General features: G+C 46.1%; 1 protein-coding gene across 1 annotated transcript in view; it reads left to right on the top strand.

Annotated features, from left to right (window-relative positions):
* The window catches only part of Atp8a2 (ATPase, aminophospholipid transporter-like, class I, type 8A, member 2), a 439,384-nt gene that overhangs the window by 396,714 nt on the left and 19,636 nt on the right, over positions 1 to 23,034 (top strand). Inside the window, exon 34 of the mRNA NM_015803.3 lies at positions 5,182 to 5,286. Within this exon, the coding sequence (NP_056618.1) occupies positions 5,182 to 5,286 (105 nt within the window). The remainder of the gene's footprint in view (positions 1 to 5,181; positions 5,287 to 23,034) is intronic.

Genomic DNA, 23,034 nt, shown 5'->3' with positions numbered 1-23,034 from the left:
TTGTTGCAGCTCTGCAAATAAGTTAGTTTTAGGGACACACTTCTTGGCTTGGCTGAGTCTAATGGGAAGTCAGTCGTTACAGACTCACAGATTCGTCCCTAGCTATCTTAATGCAGCTATCTTAAATTAATGTCATGAAAACAGAGTTTTATTGAGGTTCCTTCTGCCAAGAGGGTCTTTAGCAAAAGTATCTTTGTTTGATTTCAAAGAGAACGTTTATAGATTGCAAAGGCTCTGCCTCCTCTTGTGTTTTCAGAACCCCTTCCAATGCATTTCAAGTACAAATTCCCTGTCACCATGGAGCAAATTATCTCTTCCCTCTAACAAGTCTTGTCTGGGTCCTGTTTATAGGACCCAGGCTATAAAATTAGCACCATTTACATATTAACGATGATAAATCAGATGGTACTGCTTCCAACTCCAACATATGGAAAGAGTAAAAGTCACTTCCTCTCCGAGGAGCTTGCCAGCTGGGTTCCAGCCGGAACCAGAGCCCCTCTGAGAGTTGAGGAGCCAGCAGGGAAAGTTATCCTTACCTATTGTATTATTGAGGTCTGGGAAGCTGTTGCCTGGCAGGGGTGGGAAGCACAGCCTCTCTTAGAAGTGGCATCCCATCACCTGGCCCTACTGACTCACATAATCATTTCCTGAATGCATTTTGCTCTTGCATTATCAGGAGAAGCTAGAAGAGTAGTGTGTTAAACTAGCTGATCTTTGGGTGTGCCCAAAGTATTTATGCCCATTTGCAATATCTCCTTGATGCCTAGACTTCTGCTATCCCCATCATGAACAAGAATGTTATGAATGTATTTGGGCCTGGTCCCACTGAGCATAGGGTCTATATTCTGTGTAATATTATACTCCAAGCTGGAAATATTTGCCAAGGCAAGTAAATTAGTGGCTCATTCCAAGAAGAGGAAGAACGTGATAGATGGATTGCCCTGGCAAAGGCACAGGACTCACCTGGGATCTTTGTGTCTGAACTGCAGTTATGCAAAGTTTTAGAAAATGTTCTCCACACTCCCCAGACACACACACACACACACACACACACACAGACACACACACACACACACACACACACACACAGACACAGACACAGACACAGACACACACACACACACACACACACACACACACACACACCATGCTCTACATCCATGATTCTCAACCCGTGTATGTGGGGGAGGTGTTGCCCTTCAGGAGGTCACATATCAGATATCCTGCTTATCAGATACTTATATTACAATTCATAACAGTAGCAAAATTATAGTTATGAAATAGCAATGAAAATAATTTTATGTTTAGGGGGTCACCACAACATGAGGAACCACATTAAAGGGCTGCGGCATTCGGAAGGTTGAGAACCACTGTACTTCTATCCACTGATTTCTTCTCTCTCTCTCTCTCTCTCTCTCTCTCTCTCTCTCTCTCTCTCTCTCTCTCTCTCTCTCTCCCTCTCCCTTTTTTCTTTCTGCAGTTCTAGTAATCTAACACAATAACTGTACTAGCAAATCTTCTTCTATTGAGCTACACTGTAGCCCTTGGTTTTTTTTGAGATAGGAGCTTTCTGTATAGCCTAGGCTGGCATTGATAATGAGATTCTCTTGCCTCTGCTTTGTGAATGCTGGTACCGCAGGGCCTGCCACTCCAGGGCTGGTTGTCCTGTCTTTGGAAACTTTATCACAGAGGAGGCCTTGGCCTCCAAGTGCACACCTATGCACACCTAAGACAGGGAGTGCCTCTCTTCTAGGCACACCTAAGACAGGGAGTGCCTCTCTTCTAGGCACCTCTTGCTTTCTTGCCCTGTCCTTCATTTCCATTCCAGGACCTGGGCTATTAATAGTAAAAAGAGAGAAACCGAGTGAGGTCATTCACTTTCCCACAAAGTCTGACAGTTTTCTGGATGAAGATCCGTTTTTTGACCATCTTAACTCAGATTTGGAGCACCATCAAAAGCCTGCCCTATATTATTCCTCAGAAGTTATGAGGGCTCAAATCACCCTATCATTTATTAACATAATTGGTTATATATGATCTCTGGCTAATGAGAAGTCTTGTTAGAATCATGGAGTGTAAATTGTCTAGAACTATTTTAATATCCGTTAGCCTACACTCTCCCAAGACGGTCACCTGTGACAGCGCGCTTAAGTAAGCTGCCAGGCATGACTCTGCCTCCAGAAGTTGGTTACTGTCACTCTATAAATGATATAAAGCTCAAGGCTACCGAGCAGAGGAACACGCTTCCTTTTATCAAACTGTCTTGACTCTTACCAGGCCTCACACAATACGATCCAGACCTCATTTCATTATAATTCCCGATAGGTAGTTAAGGTAAATGGCAATAATTTCTGTGTACAAGTGGGCCTTGGCTTGCCTTTTTTAAAAAAAATTATAACCAAACCAGTTTCTCTCAAAGCACAGAGCACTTTTTATTTTCATCCACACTTAGAATTCGATGTTTCCGCTTAGCTTGCTGTCCTTGCATGCAAAAGAGGGAGCTCAGAAAATAGGTTTTAGAAACAAATGGATGAAAAGTTGATGTTGTTTCTTTTTAAAGTGCCTGGGGAAAGCAAAGAAGGGCTGGGACCAGCGGGAAGGCGGACGAGAGAAGGTGGTGGGGTGGAGGGCTGAAAATGATAAAAAAAAATCAGATGGATGTGTGAACATCTCATATTGAAACCTGCTGCTTTGTACAACTAATGTTCTTAAGTAACCCAGAGCCACCATTACCTGTCTCAGAGAGCTCACAATGACTCACCTGTCCGTCACCAGATGTCCCCACTCTATCCCTCTGCAGTCACCTGTTGTCTTGAATGGCACACAAGATGAAGGAAGCCAGGCCACAGGGGACAAGACACAGATAACCTGACTTCAGAGTTATGGCTCAAACTTTAACCCTCAGTGAGACCTGACTACCCACCAGTGCAAATGCTTCTAGGTTTTCCTTGATAACCAGTCAGTGTGAAATCACAACACACATCGCTACAGAGAGATTTAAAATTCCTTTTCTACTTCAGCCCTTCGTAGACCATGGATCTTGAGGAAATGGCCTTAAATTTCAAGTACTGCATGCAGAAAGAGTAGCCCCGGCCTCCCCAGCCTCACAACCCAGGGTTTTCAACAGTGACCGGTTTCTCGGGCTGGCTTACAGAAGCCAACCTGACTTAGTTGCATCCTCAGAGAAAACACACTTTCTGGTTTGTGGAAGGGAGCGAGCCATTGCCCTCCTGAGGCCAGTTTATCTGCATGCTGCTTTGCTTTCTCCTCTAGGCTTCAGAGCCCATTACCCTATGGAGACACCCCACGGACACTCCATGTCTCTTCTCCCTATCTCAAACCCAGCGGTCTTTGTCTCTCCTGGCCCAGAAGCCAGCAATAGGGCTAGCACAATCCTGTGCAGAAGGAGGGGGAGGATGGATCAAGGACTATCCGGTCGCTGTGGGAAGCATGTGAAGTGACTTTGAGCAGGGTGAGGCACACCACTTAGTTTACCACCAACGCAGCCCGTATCTTGTATGGGACCCGGAACATTCAGCAATATCAGACATTAATATTTTAAGGTCCTTCCTCTCTCCTGCAAATGTTGGCCATTTTCTCATTTATTGTTTAACTTAAAATTCCACAGTCTCCTCTTTGAACTTGGTTTTTTATCAATACTGGGCCTCAGAACTGCCTTTGAAGTAATTAAGGTATTATGTGTTAAAGCATGTGTGGCTTGGCCTTGTTTACTCTGTGGGGAAGGATGGCAGGCACGTCTCCGACGTCTTCCTGCTAGAACTCCATTACAGATTAAGGTGAAGTGCCCTGCTTTATCTGAGTGGGGCCCCTGGTCCTAATGGGCCGAGGGCTGCAGGGGGGAGTGAACCCCCATCTCCAAACTGTGCCAGGTCCCCATATTCACTTCTGAGCAGTCCCACTCAGTGCCTACTCCCAGTCAGTCTGCAGCTGGGTGCCGAGCAGGCTCCTCAAACATACTCCATGACCACAAAGCCCTTGCGAAGTCATTCATAAGGAGGACAGCCAGTGTTACTCGCCCACTTTTGCTTCTCATGCCTTTCTCTACGCAGGATACCTCTCCCTTCACCTTGCCTGCTTTAACATTTTGTCGTTGCTTGCATGTTCTTCACCTATAAATTTCCAATCCCAGGATCAAGTTTAGCTTTGTGTACTTTAGTTTCAAATATTAAAAAAAATAATAATAATGCATAGATACAAGATGCACTTAATGAGGAAATAGAATATATTGAGGGGGGAGTTAACTATTAAGCTGGGGTTGGTGGAAGGGTAATTCAGTAGCAGAGTGTTTGTCTAACATGTACTATGCCTGGGCTCAGTCCCCAGCATAGCAAAAGGAAAAACAGATAAAAGGTCCTGAAACCAGAAAAGAAGCTCTTTAGAACATACTGCCTCTGGGGAGGACAATGTAGCTTTTAGTTACGGCAAATTGCGTATAGCTGTGGGGCACAGCACAGGAGTTGAATATATGTACTCGACAGGCCATGGTTCAGCTTCGATTTTAGAGGAACCTGAGATTGGCAGATTATTTGGCCATTGCGAGGGATTTAGTTTAGCCAGGAAAAGGGAGTGGGTAATTCCTCCACTATCCAAGAGGAACCAAGCATCCAGGCCAGGTTCCCACTGTGGCAGGAAACCAGCGCTGGATTTCCTGAGTAAGTCACGGCCAGAGGAGGATGGGGAGGCTGTACCAAATACATATTGACTCCAAACCTCAGACTAAGGTTTCCTTCGCTCTGAGAACAGGAACTCTGCTGTCCTAAATCCCGTCTCTGCTGAGGCACTGGCTCTTTTCACGGTAAACAGGGAGACAAGAACTGCTAACCTCAGCAAACAAGGAACCCGCACCCGTGCAAAGGGAACGGTTTCAAATGTGTCCTGTGCTTCATATCCTGCAGGGAGAGTGCTTCGGACCAACTTCCTGATCTTTGGGGCTCCTGTTGTCATTGGTCAAAGCTTCCTGGTTCCCAAGGCTTTAGGGGGCACCTGCAGGTCACAAGTAAAGGTCTCATCTCTGGTTCTCAGGATGCTTTGGGCTGGGGAGGCGAAGCTCCAGTGACATGCTCAGCATGTCCCCAGGGCACCTAGGAGAATGATTGACAGTCTTCACAACTGTGTCAGAGCCACTTACCGCCTTCCCTCTGCCTGTCCCTCCTGCTCTAGGGCCAAGCACACCTGCAAAAAGACTCTGCTGGAGGAGGTGCAGGAGCTGGAGACCAAGTCCCGAGTGATGGGCAAGGCGATGCTTCGAGACAGTAACGGAAAGAGGTGGGCTGCCCCCAGCGTGCTCTCCTGTCCCCTTCAGTCTCGTATTTCTCCTCCTTGGCTAGTTTTCAAGGGGAGCATGGGTAGGCTCAGTTTCAGGCATTCTGATTACATGCTAAGAATGCAGTCATGGTGAGCTTCAAATTGCCTCTCCTCAGCAGCCATGAGAATCTGAGTTTCTGGGTCACTGGGCCTGTCCCCAGGTAATAGTAGTGGTTTTGTTGGGCTTGGGATGTGGACAAAACAGTCTTGTGACTAACCAACAGCACAGCCGTATTTTCTTAAAGGGGAGGAACAGGGATTTAAAGAGGATGCAAGAGCTGGGCCTTTTGGTTTCAGGCTCAACCATGTTACCCAAAGCTGAGCATGTAAACAAGTATATGGGTAACAATGGAGAGCTTTAGCTGTCTGTGGAAGTTGCATTACAGTGTACTTCAGTAGACCTGAGGGTTGTTCCCCCTTTATCTATATTTTATGTGTACGCATGTTTTTGCCTGCGTGTAATGTATATCTGTGAATCACACGTGTACAGTACCCACATAGAAAAAAGGTGTCAAATCTCCTAGGTCTGGAGTTACAGACGGTTGTGAGTCACTGTCTGGGTACTGAGAATTGAACCAGAGTCCTCTGGAAGAACATCCAGTGCTCTTAGCTGCTTAGCCATCTCTCTAGCCCCTTGAAATAGGATTTTTTTTTTTGATGAATTACCATGACTTGGTAGATCTGAGAAAGGTTGAGGATACTTTATGCAGAAACTGCTGCCTCGCCTCCTTTGTCACCAAGCCTGTAGCTGCTCTGCCCTACACTCAGCAGGTGACTGGGAGGAGTGTGTCTCCCTCCCATGAGTTCATCCAATCAGGGTAAATTTGTCAGAAATCTCTATGTTACAAAAGGCCATGGCTCCCAGATAGGATCTTCTACAGTGTAGAAAGACCTCTGTATTTGTAATGTGGAACATCTAGAAAAATCTGAGCACTCTTTTCCTAAGTTCCTGGAAGGTAGTCTGTAGCTAATGTTTAATGAAACAAAGACCTAGAAGTAGGGTATTTGTAGAAGTTTCTACTTTGTTGTATATTGTATTTGTCTGAACTATCTGTTACAGCAATGGAATCAAAGATACTTGGTTTTTAAGGAAGGAGATTTGGGGCTGTAGCTGTAGCTCAGTCCATAAAGTTCTCACAAGGTAAATCCAGGGACCTGAGTTCAACACCAAGCATGTAAAAAGCCAGGCAGAACAGCGCTTGCAAGCCCAGAGCTGGAGAAATTTCTGGGTAAGATGATGGATTAGAAGCCTAATCACTGGACCTTCATGGAAGAAAACAGTCTAATGCACACTGAGCTCTTTACTCCAGCACTGGGGAGATAGAGATAGGCGGATCCCTGAAGCTCCCTGGCCAACTGCTCGAGAATAATTGGCCCCAGGTCCCAGTTAGAAACCAGTCTCCAAAAAATAAGGTAGGCGGAATGACAGCCAAGGTTCTCCTCTGGCTTACACTCATACATACATACATACATACATACATACACACACACACACACACACACACACACACACAGAGAGAGAGAGAGAGAGAGAGAGAGAGAGAGAGAATCAAGCATTTTAAAGGCTTTATAAATATCATCTCATATATTTTATTTATGTATAGGTTATTTAGGAAAGGTTTTGGAGCACATGGTTGGAGTTTTGTTTTTGTTTATGGCTTGCTTAAAATTATTTTAGATTTATTTTATGTTTATGTATGTTTGCTTGCATATTCATATGTGTACCATGTGTGTGCCTAGTGCCCTATAAAGTAAGAAAGGTCTATGGATCTCTTGGTACTAGTCATAATCCATCATGTGGGTACTGGGAACGGAACCTTGGTCCTATATAAGAACAATAAGTGCTCTTAGCCACTGAGCTACCTCTCCAGCCCTTATAGCTTACATTTTAATATGTGAGTGCATTAAGCACTGTGTTGGTATTGATAAGTCAACAACAAAAAATGACTGTCTTTCATAAGCTTCAAACTGGGAGTGGAGCTGAAGCTCGGTGGTGAGGGGCTTGCCTAGCGTGCCCAAGACCCTGGACTTCATCCCAACATTGGAAAAAACCCAAAACAAACAGATAAATTTAACATCGTGACTAGATGGTAGATCCTTTTAGATGTCAGACAGTTTTGACACAGTGCTTAGCACCTGTTAGATTTCCAGTGGCCTACCGTATTCTTTGTGACCTGAAAAAGTCATATTCATGGGCTGCAAAAGTTGGATTGGGGAACTCAGGAAAATTGAGATTGAGAGATATTCCACAAAGATAAAATGCACAAAAATGTGATAAATACAAGTTTGTCATCCTAAAAAGAATTTGGGCCCTCTTCTAGATCACAGATTCTCAAGCCTCCATGAGATTGCTAGACAAGCATAAGTAATTTCTAAGTAATAATGAGAGTCTCACAGCACAGTTGTCAGTTCTACTGAGACACAGCAGAGGAGAGCATTCCATACACTAGGATACATCTTTGTGCTTTCTGGGCAGAGGCTTCATGCGGCCTGTAAAGTTCTTCATGCAGCCCGGACTTGGCAGCACAGACCATCAAAGGACCATCTGGCTGGGGCCATCCTAAAAGGCTTTCATGCTGAAGGTGGGCTGGGGAAAAGCTTAGGGTATAAAGGACCTGGGAGGACAGTAGCAGTGAACATGTACCAGGCAGTCTTTCCCCTACCTCTAATTTGCAGGGCAAGCACTTTCCCTGATCTGGAGTCTGTGTGAACTCTGGCTGAGCCCTTAACCACGCGCCCTTGGGCAATCTGGGAATGCAGTAACACCGTCTCTTCATCTGTTGTAGACAGCTAATGCTTTGAGGGGAGGAGGACGGTTTATGAGATGACATAGACAGACTGAGCCATTAGGAGGGTGCAAAGTATCCAAGTATCAGCTGTGAGTTTGGCCACAGACTCACAGTATGATGGGCTGTGGACTGTTAGCCTGGAAAGACCACAGGAGTCTCTCTTCATAGAAAGATGGGGAGCTTTTTGTTTCCATTTGTTTTGTCTTCTGTGCTGTGCTAGGAACTGAATTCAGGGGCTTGCCTATGCTACACCTCTGAGCTACACAAAGCCCTTGGATTTGTCCACAGGGGCTGGGAGTGGGGTGGGGGACAGAAACACAGCTTCGTGACATCATCCTCAGCAGCCAGAAGAGTTCCCCCTAAACTAAGGGACCTTGACTCCGGCTAAACCTAGATTTGTGGCTTCCACTCCGAAAAGAATCTCAGGCCGAGCCAGTATAAAGAAGAGTTGGAGGTTTTTATTGAAGACATTTTAATATAGGCTCAGGCATGATGATTAGGAGAAAGAGACACTCAGAAAATCATCCCCATGAGCAGGTCTCTGCTGCTCAAGGGAAAGTGGGAGGAGATTAAAGCATACCCAAATTTAGGTATGGCCTCCTCAATAGAGTCATGCAATTAAGTATCTTAGAATTAGTCATGCCGGGTGTTGGTGGCACACACCTTTAGTCCCAGCACTCAGGAGGCAGAAGCAGGTGGATTTCTGAGTTCGAGGCCAGCCTGGTCTGCAGAGTGAGTTCCAGGACAGCCAGGGCTACACAGAGAAACTCTGTCTCGAAACAAACAAACAAAACCCAAAAAACAAAAACAAAAAAAGAATTATTCATATATGCCACTTGGGGGGCTCTGATTCCATTTCAAGGGTTTTAGGACACACATACCCCTTACTCTCTTGATAAGATCAGTTATAAGGTAGTCATGGGTGCCTTGGATTGATGTATAATCTGTTAAAGTAAAACCAGCAGCCACTAAGACTGCACAAGGGGAGCAGTACGTATTCTTCCCCTGTAAATTGTGTTTCTGGTAAGATTCCTAGAAAATTGCAGCTTTACTGTGGGGAAGAGAGACGCCTTCAGTAGTTGTTAACCAACTCCTGGAATTCTTGCTTCCTTGCTGATGAGAGGGTTTGGACCCTTTCCCTTCTCACTTCTCCAAGACTTTTCTTGTCTTAAAATCTCACCTTTAGAGCCAGGCATGGTGGTGCACGCCTTTAATCCCAGCACTTGGAAGGCAGAGGCAGGCGGATTTCTGAGTTCGAGGCCAGCCTGGTCTACAGAGTAAGTTCCAGGACATCCAGGGCTACACAGAGAAACCCTGTCTCAAAAAACAAAAAACAAAAAAAAAAAAAACAAAAACAAAAAAACCAACAGACAAAAAAAATCTCACCTTTAAAGTATATCTTCCTGTCTGTCTAGTGGTAGGAAGACGGACATGTACCACTACATTATACACCGCAGCCACCTTTCTGTGGCAATGAGGAACAACCAGAACCTTGGGCACACAAGGCAAGCCTCTATCCTAGAGCTTCCTCCCTAAGCCTCATGAATATAAGGGATTTTTTTTAAGTGTTCCTTTATTTCTTTACTTGTATTTTATGTGCATTGATGTTTTACCTACCCTGTGAGCTGCCATGTAAGTGCTGGGAATGGAACCTGGGTCCTCTGGAAGAGCAGCCAGTGCTCTTACTGCTGAACCCTCTTTCCAGCCCATGAATATAAGTTTTAAACATCTCCTGGGTAGCACACTGTTGTAAACATTTTTAATCTCAAACCAGATAAAAGACACACACAACCTTTCTATTTATATTAAGCTTGAGCAGCCCACGAGCAGAGCAGACACCTACCCTCTATGTTTTTAGAATCTGCTCTCCTATTGATAATTGAGTTATTACTATGTTTCATCTGGGCTACTCTTAACTCCAATTGGCCAACCCTCGGGGCCATGGTTTCTAGACTCCTAATCCATGGTGACCTTTTCTTCCTCCTTACCTTCTCCTCTCCTTCATGCTTCTCCTCTGACCACCCCCACCCAGGCCCAGGAACCCTAAAACCCCCCTATGTCTCTTCTGCCCAGCTATTACCTATCGGCATCTTTATTTACCAATCAGAAAACTTGGGGGCAAGGTCACATAGCATCACTTGGATCTGTATTCGACCTTTTCTTCCTCCTTACCTTCTCCTCTCCTTCATGCTTCTCCTCTGACCACCCCCACCCAGGCCCAGGAACCCTAAAACCCCCCTATGTCTCTTCTGCCCAGCTATTACCTATCGGCATCTTTATTTACCAATCAGAAAACTTGGGGGCAAGGTCACATAGCATCACTTGGATCTGTATTCTGACTCGTTTCTGAGGCAACCAGGCAGGCCTTGGGGCCCATACTTAACATTACACATACAGCAAAAGACTAACCTCAACAGCATACACCTTTAATCCCTGCACTCAGTAGGCAGAGGCAGGTGGATTTCTGAGTTCGAGGCCAGCCTGGTCTACAGAGTGAGTTCTAGGACAGCCAGGGCTATACAGAGAAACCCTGCCTCGAAAAACCAAAAAAAAAAAAATTGTTTTTGTTATTTTTAAATAATGTGTGTGTGTGTGTGTGTGTGTGTGTGTGTGTGTGTGTGTGTGTGTGTGTGTCTAAGCTTGAATGCACGTAAGTCCACAAATTTAGGTTTCTACAGATTCCAGGAGAGGGTGTCAGATCACCTGGAGCTTGGAGCTACACTTGGCTGTCAGCAGATTGATGTGGGTGGGTACTGAGCCATCTCTCCAACTCCCCTATCCTTAACCTGTAAGAGAAACGGGTTTTCCTTGGAAAATGCAGCATCCTTGTTTCTGTTTCTGTGGCCACCTCTGAGATGAGCCACCAAACCAGACACCAGGTTACCTTCATTTCCTCTCTGCCACCTCACTGAGTTGGACTTTTGTATATCCAGGTCTTCAGTCAACTAATATTTATGGAACTTCCTCTATGAGCCAATCACACACACACACACACACACACACACACACACACACACACACACACACATACACATACACACACACACACACACACACATGCACACGCACACGCACACATACACACGTGTGGCATGGGTTAGGTGAACTGACAGTCAAATGGGTAGGAAGAAGGAATGAAGGAATGGAGATGGAAGGGTGATGTGATCAGCCTTAGCCAGAGTCTAGATTCTAGACTCTAGACGATCTCCAGAAGGAAGGCTGAGTTCCACCCTCTACCCATTCCCCCTGGACCCTCCCAGCACAGAGGTGTCCAGAATCCAAGCAGATGTGAAAGAAGCAAACCAAACTCATCAAAGACCAGGGATGAGGCAGCTCGCAGGAGGTCAAGTGGATGACTCTGCATCCTGAAGAGAACAGCATGCCTCTATTATCTAGTGGGCAGATGGCCCGCAGCAAACCTGGGACAATCAGAAGGGAGGAAAGCAAAGGATGGGACCCTTTTGAAGACAGTGGGTCCCCACACCATCTCTGGTGAGCAATCCCCCAATGACACATTGGACAAAAAAGAAAAGGAAAGGCTGACCTTATGTGTGGCAAGCACACACGGGAACACGTGTTCATCTAGATGTGCACACATGCAATGAAACAAAATCATGCAACTCACTCTAGGTTAGGAGCATGGATCTTTAAATGCAGCAAGTAGAAGGCCAGCCTGGTCTGCAGAGTGAGTTCCAGGACAGCCAGGGCTATACAGAGAAACCCTGTCTCGAAACGCCCCCCCCCAAAAAAAAAAGAATGACCCAAAGGAAAGAACTCCTTCAAAATTTTAGTACTTTCCATTCTTTAGTCTAGAGTCTAACTCAAGATTTTTTTTTCTGGTAGAAGAAAATCTACTATGACTACTTACTTTTTAGAGAGATAACAAACAAATGTCCAAAACCAGCATGTATGCTAACAGACGAACTGTCCTCTAGCGTTTCTCTCTTCCTTGGTGTAGGATAGAGAGGATAGAGTGAGTTCTGCCATGTTGTTTTCCATATGGCAAGAAATCGGCTGACTAATGGAGGAGAGGGTGTAGAAGTGACGCTGTCTTAGTCTGATGAACAACAAGGAGACTCTTGTTTCATTAGAGATCCTTCTCTCTGTTCAGCACAGTTGGTTGGAGGAGGGGGAGAGGAAGAGGGCAGGTGGCCATGCTGGCTGTCTCCAGTTTCAAGGACAAGCAGTTCTGGTTGCTGCCTCTGGCTTCCCAGGAAAACTCAGATTCTCTTTCATGTAAGTGCTTTCCCTGACCTGAGGCCGGCTGGGCTTGAGAAAAGATAGCAGCCTGTCTGGCCTTGAGTCTTCTGCCAGCGATCGAGTGTCTCCCTCCGGTTTTGTGTTCTCTGAGAACATTGATGCGCGGCTCTGGGGACTCTCATAGAGTGACCTCAGGAGGGAATCTGATCCCAGCGGGGTGCTGCAAAGCCTGAGCTCTCCCTTCCAGCCCCAAGGACAACCTGGATGTATGTTGACAAGCCCCACTGGTGGAGGGGGGTGGGAAGCACAGGACAGATACTGCCCAAGACAAAGGAACCTTAGCACAGTGCTCTCTGCTAAAGGAGAGGGGCCAGCACCTGCAGCCTTCCCAGGATTTACAAAGTCACCAGGTAAGGTAGCATGCTCTCTCCCAATGCTACTTTTAAAACCAATGACTCCATGTGTGTGTGTGTACATATATAAATATATATATATATTCCCAATACAACCAAATCGTCCCAAAATTTCAACTCAGACACCTCATACATTGTGGTCATCAAACAGGAATTCTTGCATCTTTAAATGAGTATTTAAGGGTTGGGGTGTGGCTCAGGGGTAGGGCTCTTGACTCTCATGAGGGTCCCTGAGCTCCAACCCTAACACCCCAAATAAGTAAGTAAATAAAGCCACAATAATGGTTCAAGTGTTTGGTCTTGACATGGCTGCCTTGTGGTGTTGGAATGGAGCCTTTCCCGTGAGACATCAACATCCATGTCGGGGTTTTCAGTATTGGATTTACATCAGCTCCAGGGGGGGGGGGGGTTGTATTTTCTCAGAGTTATGGCTGTTGGCATCATGTACCTCCATCTTCTCTTTATTTCCTCCCCTACCCCATCCACATTTTTTCCTAAAATGACTATTAGTTTTTTATTGGCCAAAAGGGTAGGAAATTATGGCATCATTTCAGCAAACCTCTCCATGCCAGGTGGCAAGTGTCTGCCTCCAGCACCTGGGTGAGATTGATTTGCCTTCCAGCTGCATTTTTTCCACGACTGTGTCATGAAGCAGAGCAAGGAGAGCAGTTGCGAGACAGACAGGACGGAATGAGGCTCCGGGCCCTGCCACTCATTTAGCTGTGCAGCCTTAGCTAATGGGTTACTAACTTCTCTGAACGTCCCCTTTTCCACTCACAAATCCGTTTTGAGGATGAAATAGAAAAAACCCACAGCATATGTAGATATTCAGAGAGTACAAGCTCTCACTTCATCCTCTGCCCTAGAAGACAATCTATCTCTGCTGGCCATCCTTAACTGGCTCTTTTCAAAGGCTGTGGGGTTTTCCTTAGCAAAGGGTATGGACACAGCGGGAACTCTGTTTCCTTTTGGGTCAGTGTAGCTGAAGCCTAGGCATACCATAGTGGAGGCATCCAGAATGAGGCGTTGTTTTGTGTGGTGCTAATAACCCCAGAGCCACACACATGCTAGGCAGGTGAGATGCCACGGAGCCACACCCCCAGTGCATAGACTGAGGTTTGTGAGAAGGTTGCATCCAGTGACAGTTTTCCTTTGGGTCACTGCCTCCAGGAGCTCCTCTTACACAGAAGAAGCTGAGCCCACACAAGCTGTTCCCTAACACTCCAGACTATCCTAGTGCTCACCTGAAATACAGTGTCCCCACCAGCCCCTGCCATTTGTCCCACACAAAGCCTTGGAAACAAATGCTCATGGACATTACACATAGGTTTGGTCTTTCTCTACTGTGATCCTGGCAGCTTGGGCTTCCCTGAAATTAACACATTCTGCTGTGGTTATGGTGGTGGTCATTGTCAGACGCACCTGTAATCTCTGAGGTTCAGAGACTGAGAGGAGAGAAGAGAGCTTGAACTCCGGAAGGGGTGGCCAGACACTTAGGGAACTTAGAAGGACCCTGTTTTTCAAAAAGAAAAAAAGAAAAAGAAATCACTCAAATGTTAATGCAGAGCGTCTATATAACAGAGGGCCCCCATGGACCCGAATCACAGATCCAACAAGTCCCAAGGTTTTGCCAGAGTTGCTGTGTTTAGCCCTGTTTGGCCCAAGATTTCAGGTTGCCGAATCCTATAAAGCAGATTATAGACATCAGCACTGTTTGGACTTACACACTCCAGGGTTATCTCCAAAAAGCATAGCCTGTGCTCTGACACCTCTTACAGTGTGCACAGTGCTGTTATTAAATATGAATGGTACGATGCCATGGTCTCTGGTCACATCTAATTGTTGGTGATTGTTCCTCAGTGCCAATAACATACTTGCTTTGTAAATAGACTTTCCAGATGGCCTTGGCCCTCACTGCCCTTTGCAGGGCCAGCTGGTTTATACTGGAACGGAGGCAAGGACCACATTAAGACTGCTCAAGTCTCTGCCCAGCTGCAGAAGTTATTTTTAACGGGACTTAGGCATTGCAGTCCCATCTTGTTATGATAGCACTGTGGCCAAGAGACCCAAACCTCAGAGGGGAGGCCTCCCCTCTGCCCAGTATTGTCCACCAAAAAGAGAGGGAAACACGGACCATCTTAGACCAGGTTCTTAGCCCATGGCCAGGGTAACGCGTCTCTCCAGTGCCTCCATTTATAATTTCATTCTCACTGCAGTGCTCAGAAGGCTGTGGGAGCCCCAGGAGCCAGACTGGGATGCCTCCCTGCCTGAAACATCTAAGGGAAAGGCTCAACGCAGGCAAGCCTGCCCTGGTTGTGTGAGAACTTGAAGTAATGGAACGAAGGCTGTGTGTTGCCTTCTCAGTTCCTACTTGCAGGGGGTGGGGTCATGAAGCAAGCATAGAAACCACCCCCAACTCCCCAAGGCAGGCAGGATTGAAGAATTCAGAATGGAGTGGAAAGAGTTAATGGACCTATCAGCTGTCTTGATACAGATGACTTCCAGACAGAACTGCCTTTATGGGCTCCGGTATGGTCTGCGAAAGAAATTAATAAATGTGATTCATTCTGGGAGAAGGGAAACCACCAGTGAGGCCGACACAAAAGGGAGCGTTCTTAGAAAAACAAGGGCAGAAGGGAACCAGGCTGGCAGGCAGGCCATAGCTGCCCAGTCTCTAGCAGGGCTGACACACACAGGTGAGGAAAGGCATCAGTGAGACAAAGGGAGTAAATGGTCCAGGAAATTGCAGAAGGCCTGACTGGATTACCCACTGGGGGATTGCTGAGACCTGCGTCCCGGGCACAGGAAGGAAAGAGGAGGAGAGTAAACACTCAGGGAAGGAAAACACATCATTAGCGTTTAGGGAACCCCTGGGCTGCCCCTGTCAACGGAAAAATAATCAATTCTCTGTGACTTTATGGGTGTTAAATCCCCACAGCCTTTCCTTTGATAGGCTAATGTTTAATAATTTTAAACAAGTTTAAACACTGGTTGATACTGATTACTGAGGCAAGCCAAAGCCTTCTTGTTCTCTGGGAAGGATGTGCTAGCTGATGAGGCGCCCCGTCTGAAGTTCAGCTGCTCCCTGCCACAGAGAGACTACAGACCTTAGGGAATGCATGGGCAGAGCAGAGAGGAGAGCCGGTGTGCTGGTGAGGTGGGACTGAGGGTCAGCTGGCAGCTCGCTGCAGCCCAGCCTCAGGTCTGAGTGTCAGGAGCACTCCGGCATATTCATTTTTGATTCATGAGTTAAGTTCGTTTCATGCCCACTTTTTCTACCTTTCAAGAATCATTTTTACTAAACACTGTTAGTACCAACCTTAGCCAGTGCTCGGGCTTGCTGACCCCCCTGGAGAGCACTGACAGAAGACCTGAATCCCCTCACAGGTACTGAAGGGATGCCAGAATCCTCCTCCTCTTATAAGTTGGTTCTATCTCAGCCATTTGAGCAGCCATAGGAAACGTGCTGCTTTTGGTGGTGGGCGCATACTGTGAACAGTGACATTCCAGGTGGGAACTGGTTCCTCAGAGACTCTAAGGTCTCTGCCAAGCTCTGTTAAGTCCTGAGGGATTGTTTGCTTTTCTAGTTGACCCTTCTCCTCCCAACGCCAACTTTTTAAGCTGTCTTGAGCTAAGACATTCCAGGTAGGTGACCAACTGCGGTCCTCCTGAAACCGAGTGAACAGTCTACATTTCCAGGGTCCGCCTCTCTGAGACGGTAGACCAGGGAAACCCTAGTCAAGGCATCCTAGAGTTTAGCATCATCTGTACAATGTGCAAGAGAATCTCCAGGCTCTTTGGTGCACTGGACTGTGGGAGGAAAAGAGACTATACAGGGTGTATGCAGGTGTGGCCTCGGACACAGATGTGGGAGTTCTGTTTCCACCTGGCACTAGGAAAGCCAGACAAAGCCTGACTTAGTAACCAGTGAATATGACGAATATGACATCATTGGCCTGGTGGTTCCACCAAAACTTAGAGAATGTCAGAGTTACCATTGGAAAATAGACTATAGGATCCAGTGCATTTAGCTGTTGCTTTATAGGAATTTCAGGCAAATGCTTAATTAATAGAAGTAGAAAAATTTTAAATGCCATCCCAACCCTCCCCCGGGGAAAACAAACAAAACTGTTCTTGGCTCTAAAAACAACTCTCATGGCCATCCTGTTCTGTAGGCCTTGACCCAGTCATGTCTGCTTACCAGAGCTTTGGTCATCAGCTCCACACTGAGCCCCAGTTAAGTCTCTCCCCTCTGGTACAGCACTGGCACTGATAACATGCTCATTCAGCATTTGTTCTCTTCCCTCTGCAATTAGGATTCGTTCAGTACACCTCGGGTGGTGGTAATTGGGAGTTGCTAATGAGTAAACACATTGGCTTCATTGTAGGTGCGGCCAGCCGGTTGCCCTAATACAATGAGGCCAGTCACTATTGGGTCATGTAACAGACATGTATGGAAAACTGAGGAAGTGCCAGGCAACAGTGGCCAAATAGACAGTGGCAAGTTCCTGCTGCCCTGGAGTAAGAACTCGGTGAGAAGCAAGAGAAGAGGGAGCTGCTGGGAGTCAAGTGAGCAGAGGGGTGGACTGAGCAGAGAAGAGGGCTGTAGAGCTTAGTGGAGCAGGGGAGGAAGTGTTCTTCATTGTAAGGTACAAACTGACACCTCTATAGCAAAACACAGGCCAAGGAGAGGACAGCACATCCAATCTGTTTAGCAAAGTTGTGTGTGGCACGAGACCCCTCGAAATGAGGAGCCAAAGGTCTAGGAAGAAGGGACACTTCATGCTTAGGGTCAGTGAGGAATGGATAGTACCATGACAACATGTGATTAGACCAAAACGGGGCTGATCTAATGGAAATCAACCTGGGAGACCCCTGCAAGGCTTCTCTGTGCAGCATCCTGTGCCCCGACATGGGAAAAGATCTCAGAAGGACAGGTCTCGTGGCCTAATCACAGGCAAGGTGGGCCAGAGAATCCTCTTGCTTCAGCTGTCACAGGAAGGTGATGGTGACATTCCTAGTGCTCTCCAGCTCCCAGGACTCTGCAGAAGCATGCTGAGTCCTGGCAATCAATCCTATGGTGACCGGAAAGTCCTGATGTATTCCAATTTATATCCAGTTTTGTCTTCTTATAGCTCACTTTACAACTGGGGACAAGCTCGTGTGTGTACTCCTCTGTGTCTAACTTATATCTCTTAACAAAATGCATGGGTCAGTACCAGAACTCAAGACAGACATAGCAGTGATTGTGTCAATGGTGCACTAAATGGTGAATGTGTGCAGACAGGAAATGCTGAACAATGTGTGTGCCCGGAACAGAACCATCTCATTTCCCTGGGCATGGTGGCTAAAGCCTGTAATCCCACCACGGAGAGGTTGAGGCAAGAGGAACTCAAGTTGGGAGCTAGCCTGGCCTATATGGTGAGACCCTGTCTGAGGGGGAAATGAATAGATTAATTACCAAGGCTACTTTTTGTAAGAAATTTTTTTTTTTGGAAAGAAGGCAGCCCATGATTAAAGCCTTCTCATCTGTGCCCTATTTGTAAGACCAAGAATAAAGCCTTCTGGCTTGGTGCCCTTACAGGGGCACATTAACCTGAAAGCACCTGTGTGTGCATTTCAACATGTTCCGATTTGATGTGGGTTACACGAAACATGTGTTCTCATTTTGCTTGAATATTTTTAGATATATAAAGTTATAATTTAAAAACTAGTGTTGAAAGAACAGCTAACACTGATGTAACCCTGAAAGCATCTATTAGCTTCATATTTCAATTCGGTCACCAAATCCAGATGCATGGCATTCCTCAAGAGATTCGAAATACTTCGTAAGAATATTCATTTTAGAGAGAGTAAAGCATTCCTGACTATCTTCATGTTAATTACACGTATAGTTCAGAGCATACATTAGTATTTAGATTAAAGGGTGTAGTCCAAGCAAGACTTGTACATGTGCCCATCGAATTTCCTGGAAATGGCAGCCAGTCGTGGCAGCCTCAGGCCTTTCTAGCTCCCGTTTGTTTTCTGTTGCTCATTCATCAGACAGTCAAAGGGTTTCCAAGTGGAAGGCATGTTAGATAGTTAGCAAGGCATTGCTAAAATGGCAGCTGTCTTATTTTCTTAAAGCACTGATCTATCACTCGGGCCTTTCATGCCCCCATTTTTCCCCTCACCTATTCAGAAAGCACTTGCCTTTTAAAAAAGAAATGGGCCCAGGCCTCTGTTGAAACCCCTCTGTGTAGCCACCATGGGCCTCCTTGGCTAAGTTATCATCTTTTCTCCATCCTCACAACTCTTTTCAAGGGCTAGAGAATGGTCCGAGTCGTCACAAGCTGGGGACAAAGCCCATTGGCTTTTATTCAATTTGTGGACATTCCGTTTCACAATGTGCAGAGGAGACTCAGAAGCCAGGGGCAAGCTGGGCCTGGTTAGACCTGTGTGTTGCCATGGTACCTGACAAGATTGTGTCCTGTGACTAGCAGCTACAGGTGAGCTCTGGAACTTTTGACACACAAAGACTATGTCACAATAGAGTCCCAATATGCTTTCAATCTGTAACCCAAAGAGATACTTCAGCCGCTCATTCCCACCACTCTCTCCTCTGCTCTTGCAACCAGCAGCTATGCAGCTGCCATATAGCCCACTGGGGTTGCACTTCTGCCCTTGTGTGTATGTGTGGAGTGTCTACTTTGGCTTCCTTGGCATTTGGAAATGAAAACATCCCTTCAGACATTTGACACCTGTCTGTTCCCTGTTGCACGGAATGTCTGCAGACAACGTTAACATGTGAAAAATGAATGCACCAGGCTCTTCTTCCACAAGGCTGGCAGACATCCTCCTGTGTGAACTCTAGGTCCCTAGTTCTTACTCCGTTCTGATTTTCTTCTGTTCCTTCCCCTTTTTGTGAACTTTTAAAGGACATGACCGCATTTCATCAAGTGTGCACCATTGTCCCTGCCATTGCTTTGTCCTGCGTATTTGCTTCTTGAACATGGCAGCAGCGTGCAGAGTGCACAGGTTTCCTGTTCTCCAATCCTTGTTCTCTTATACCTCTGCTGGATGCACACCAGCCTAGGACAGTAGTAGCTGCAGGCTCTGGCTGCCAGATGCACCTCCTGCCAGTCTGTTTTGATCTCCTCTGTCGTCTATATGTTAGCTTCAGTAGGAAACAGTGACAGCAGAGTTACGGTGGTGCTTGCAGTTTGATCTTTCGAACCTTTGTGCATGTGTTCAGAAGCAGCTAGGCAGACCATAATCTTTCCCTTAACGGCTTTTTTTCTTCATAAACCGTCACCCAGTCACACAGTAGTCCTTACAAAAGTTTGCCCCCAAATACCTGCGGGGTTTGTAGCATCATACTTTCTGAGATGTCCCTGTGAGGACCACATGCAATTGAAGAATGCCTTCTCAAAGGCCAACATCTGTTCAGGTTTCCTCCTAATCTTCAGGAGTCAACTGGGATGAAGAACGAACATGTGTGGACTTTCCACTCTTGCTGCTCGTTTAAAGCACAAGTGTTGTTGCTTTTCTATTTTGTTTGGTTTGGGGTTTGTTTCATTGTGATGCTGGGGTAGAAACCAGCAAAATGTCACCAAGAGCATACAGACTGAGCTATACCCCAGACTCTGTTCTACTCTGTGTGGTGCCGATACAAGCAAGTCCATGGGTCAAACCCAGACAGTTTGTCAGACATCAAACTGGGCAGTGAAGAAGGGAGGTAATGGTGACAGATGACTAGGCCACGGATAGAAATCCAGTTTTAATAGTATTCTCATGCTGTGCTAGTTTTATGTAAATGTGACCCAAGCTAGAGTCATTAAAGGAAAGATCCTCAGTTGAGAAAATGCCTCCATAAGTCCAGGCAAGCCTATAGAGAGGCCATTTTCCTACTGAGTAATCAGTGGGGGAGGGCCCAGCCCATTATGGATGGTGCCATCCCTGGGTTGGTGGTCCTGGCTTCTATAAGAAAGTAGGCTGAGCAAGCCAGAAGGAACAAACCACTAAGTATCACTCCTTTATGGCTTCTCCATGAGTGACTGCCTCCAGGACCCTGCCCTGTTTGAGTCCCTGTCCTGACTTTCTTTGATGGTAAACAGAGCTATGAAAATGTGAGCCAAATAAACTCTTTCCTCCCCTAGTTGCTTTGATCATGGTGTTGCATTGTTGCAATATTAGCCCTGACTAAGACACTTAGTGATGGAGAGAATTCTAGGACAGCCCAGAGTGGATGGCAATTTCTTGCCAGGTAATGAGGTTGAAGGGACATTCCAGCTACAGAGGATGACTTGGTAGATGTCCCCAGGTCATATGATGAGATTTCTGGGCTCTACATTTTTGAGTCCAGAAAGATAATAAGAGAAAACCTGGATAAGTAAGAAAGGCTAAACCAGTCCACAGAATAAAGTTAAAGCTTTACTCTGTAAGTCATGGGAGCTCCGCGTATAAGGCATGTCTACAGGTAGAAATCTTGAGTAGAGAATACTAAATCTGGCCTTCTACTTTGCAATGTGGCCATGTAGAACCAAAGTCATGTGCCACCAGGAGTCTTCTCCCAAGCAGAAGATATTAGGACAAGCACATTTCATCTGAAAGTTTCCCCCTCATTGGGACAGTCTGAATTATAGAAAAGTCTTCTTGGAGTGACCTCATGCCTTTTGAAGAAGAAAAGAGAACGGTAATTTACTGTCTTACCCTTGGTCACAGAAGAGCTAAATACATGACTGTAGAGTGCTGTCCCCTGTCTGACCACACTAAAGGCCAAAGCACTGCTATAGTGAGAAATAATGGCTTGTCATTCAAGGCCAACAGGAGTAGCTGCTCATTTAGTACAAGTAATGTGTGCTCAGCGTGAGAATGGAGAACATGGCAATGTAAAAGCCAGCTGTTATGAGTCACATCTGTATCACTTTACTTGTTGCTATTAAAAAAAAAAAAAAAAACAACTAAAGCAACCAAGGGGGAGTTTATTTTGGCTCGAGGCTTGAGAATACAGTCCACCATAGCTGGGAAGGTGCAGCAGCAGGAACATGAGGCAGCTGGTTCCATGCATCCACAACCAGGAGGCAGAGAGAAATGCTGGTGCCCAGCTGGCTTTCTCCTTTTTATTCAGCCTGGGACCCTCACCCATGGAGTAGTGCTGCCTATGCCCTTTTTATTCAGCCTGGGACCCTCACCCATGGAGTAGTGCTACCTATGCCCTTTTTATTCAGCCTGGGAACCTCACCCATGGAGTAGTGCTGCCTACGCCCAGGATGGGTCTTCCTTCCTCAGCTACACCTCTCTGGAAATGCCTACACTGATACACACAGAGGTGTGTCTTCTAGATGATTCTAAATCCAGCCAAGCTGACCGTGTAGATAAACAAACATCCAGAAACAGCCCTATAAAAATAATAATCACTAAGTATCTCTCAAGGTCAGAAGGCAAAAAGAGTCAAGTCCCATTCTTGGACTTTGATGGGGTCCTGTGCCTTCATACTGTACCCTGCCCTCCAGGCTCCTTAGAGTCTGTCCCAAGCCAGCGATCGAGAATTAGTTTGGAGCAATAATTCCTGGGCCAGAGGAATATACTCTGAGTTGCATATAACAGAGATCCCAGGCCAAATGACTCTCTGGGTGTGAGGGGCTTAAAAAATCCCCAGCCAGACAACATGAGAAGTCTACCAGTCTCTTCCCATCTTCCCACTTTTTCCACAAGGCTGTACAAAGCCTGTTTCCTGGCACCTGGCAGCATCACAAGGATGTTGTCCTGACTGGTGTGGACTAGTTTTGGGAGTGGGGGTGTTGTTATGGTATTTTGAGTCAGTATTCCATGTATTCCAGTCTGGCCACAAAGTTACTATATAGCTGAAGATGGCACAAAAAATGACTAAGTCCCCCCAACTGGGCAGCCATTTCCCCAGAGAGACACTCAGAGAGCACACCTGTAACTACTTTGTCCTTTCCCTCTCTGAATCTATTCGGACTCTGCCAGCAGGTCAGCCTATGCCAAGCACCTTGAACCCTCATTATCTTTAATTAGTGTTTAGAAGGTTAATTAGTGGCAAGGCTCATCTTTCTTTAATTACTTCAGCAGTTGAGGCAGCAGGTCCTAAGCCAGCTTTGAATTATTCTGTTTGTCTTAATGCTAATTTGAATTGATAAAGTCGGATGTTTACCCCCACAGATGAGCATTGATGGGGCGCTAGGGAAACTTCAGAGTGGTGAACACAGTTGTTTTTACTGTAATTAATTTGCAGGTTTAGTGACCTCAGGAGTTTGCTGTTTTAAAATAGTGTACCAGTCAAAATAGACAGCAGTTTCAAACCT

This window comes from Mus musculus, chromosome 14, assembly GCF_000001635.26.
Source record: "Mus musculus strain C57BL/6J chromosome 14, GRCm38.p6 C57BL/6J".
Classification (NCBI taxonomy): domain Eukaryota; kingdom Metazoa; phylum Chordata; class Mammalia; order Rodentia; family Muridae; genus Mus; species Mus musculus.
Note: the sequence above shows the minus strand (reverse complement) of the source record. Positions and strands in the feature narration are given on the sequence as shown.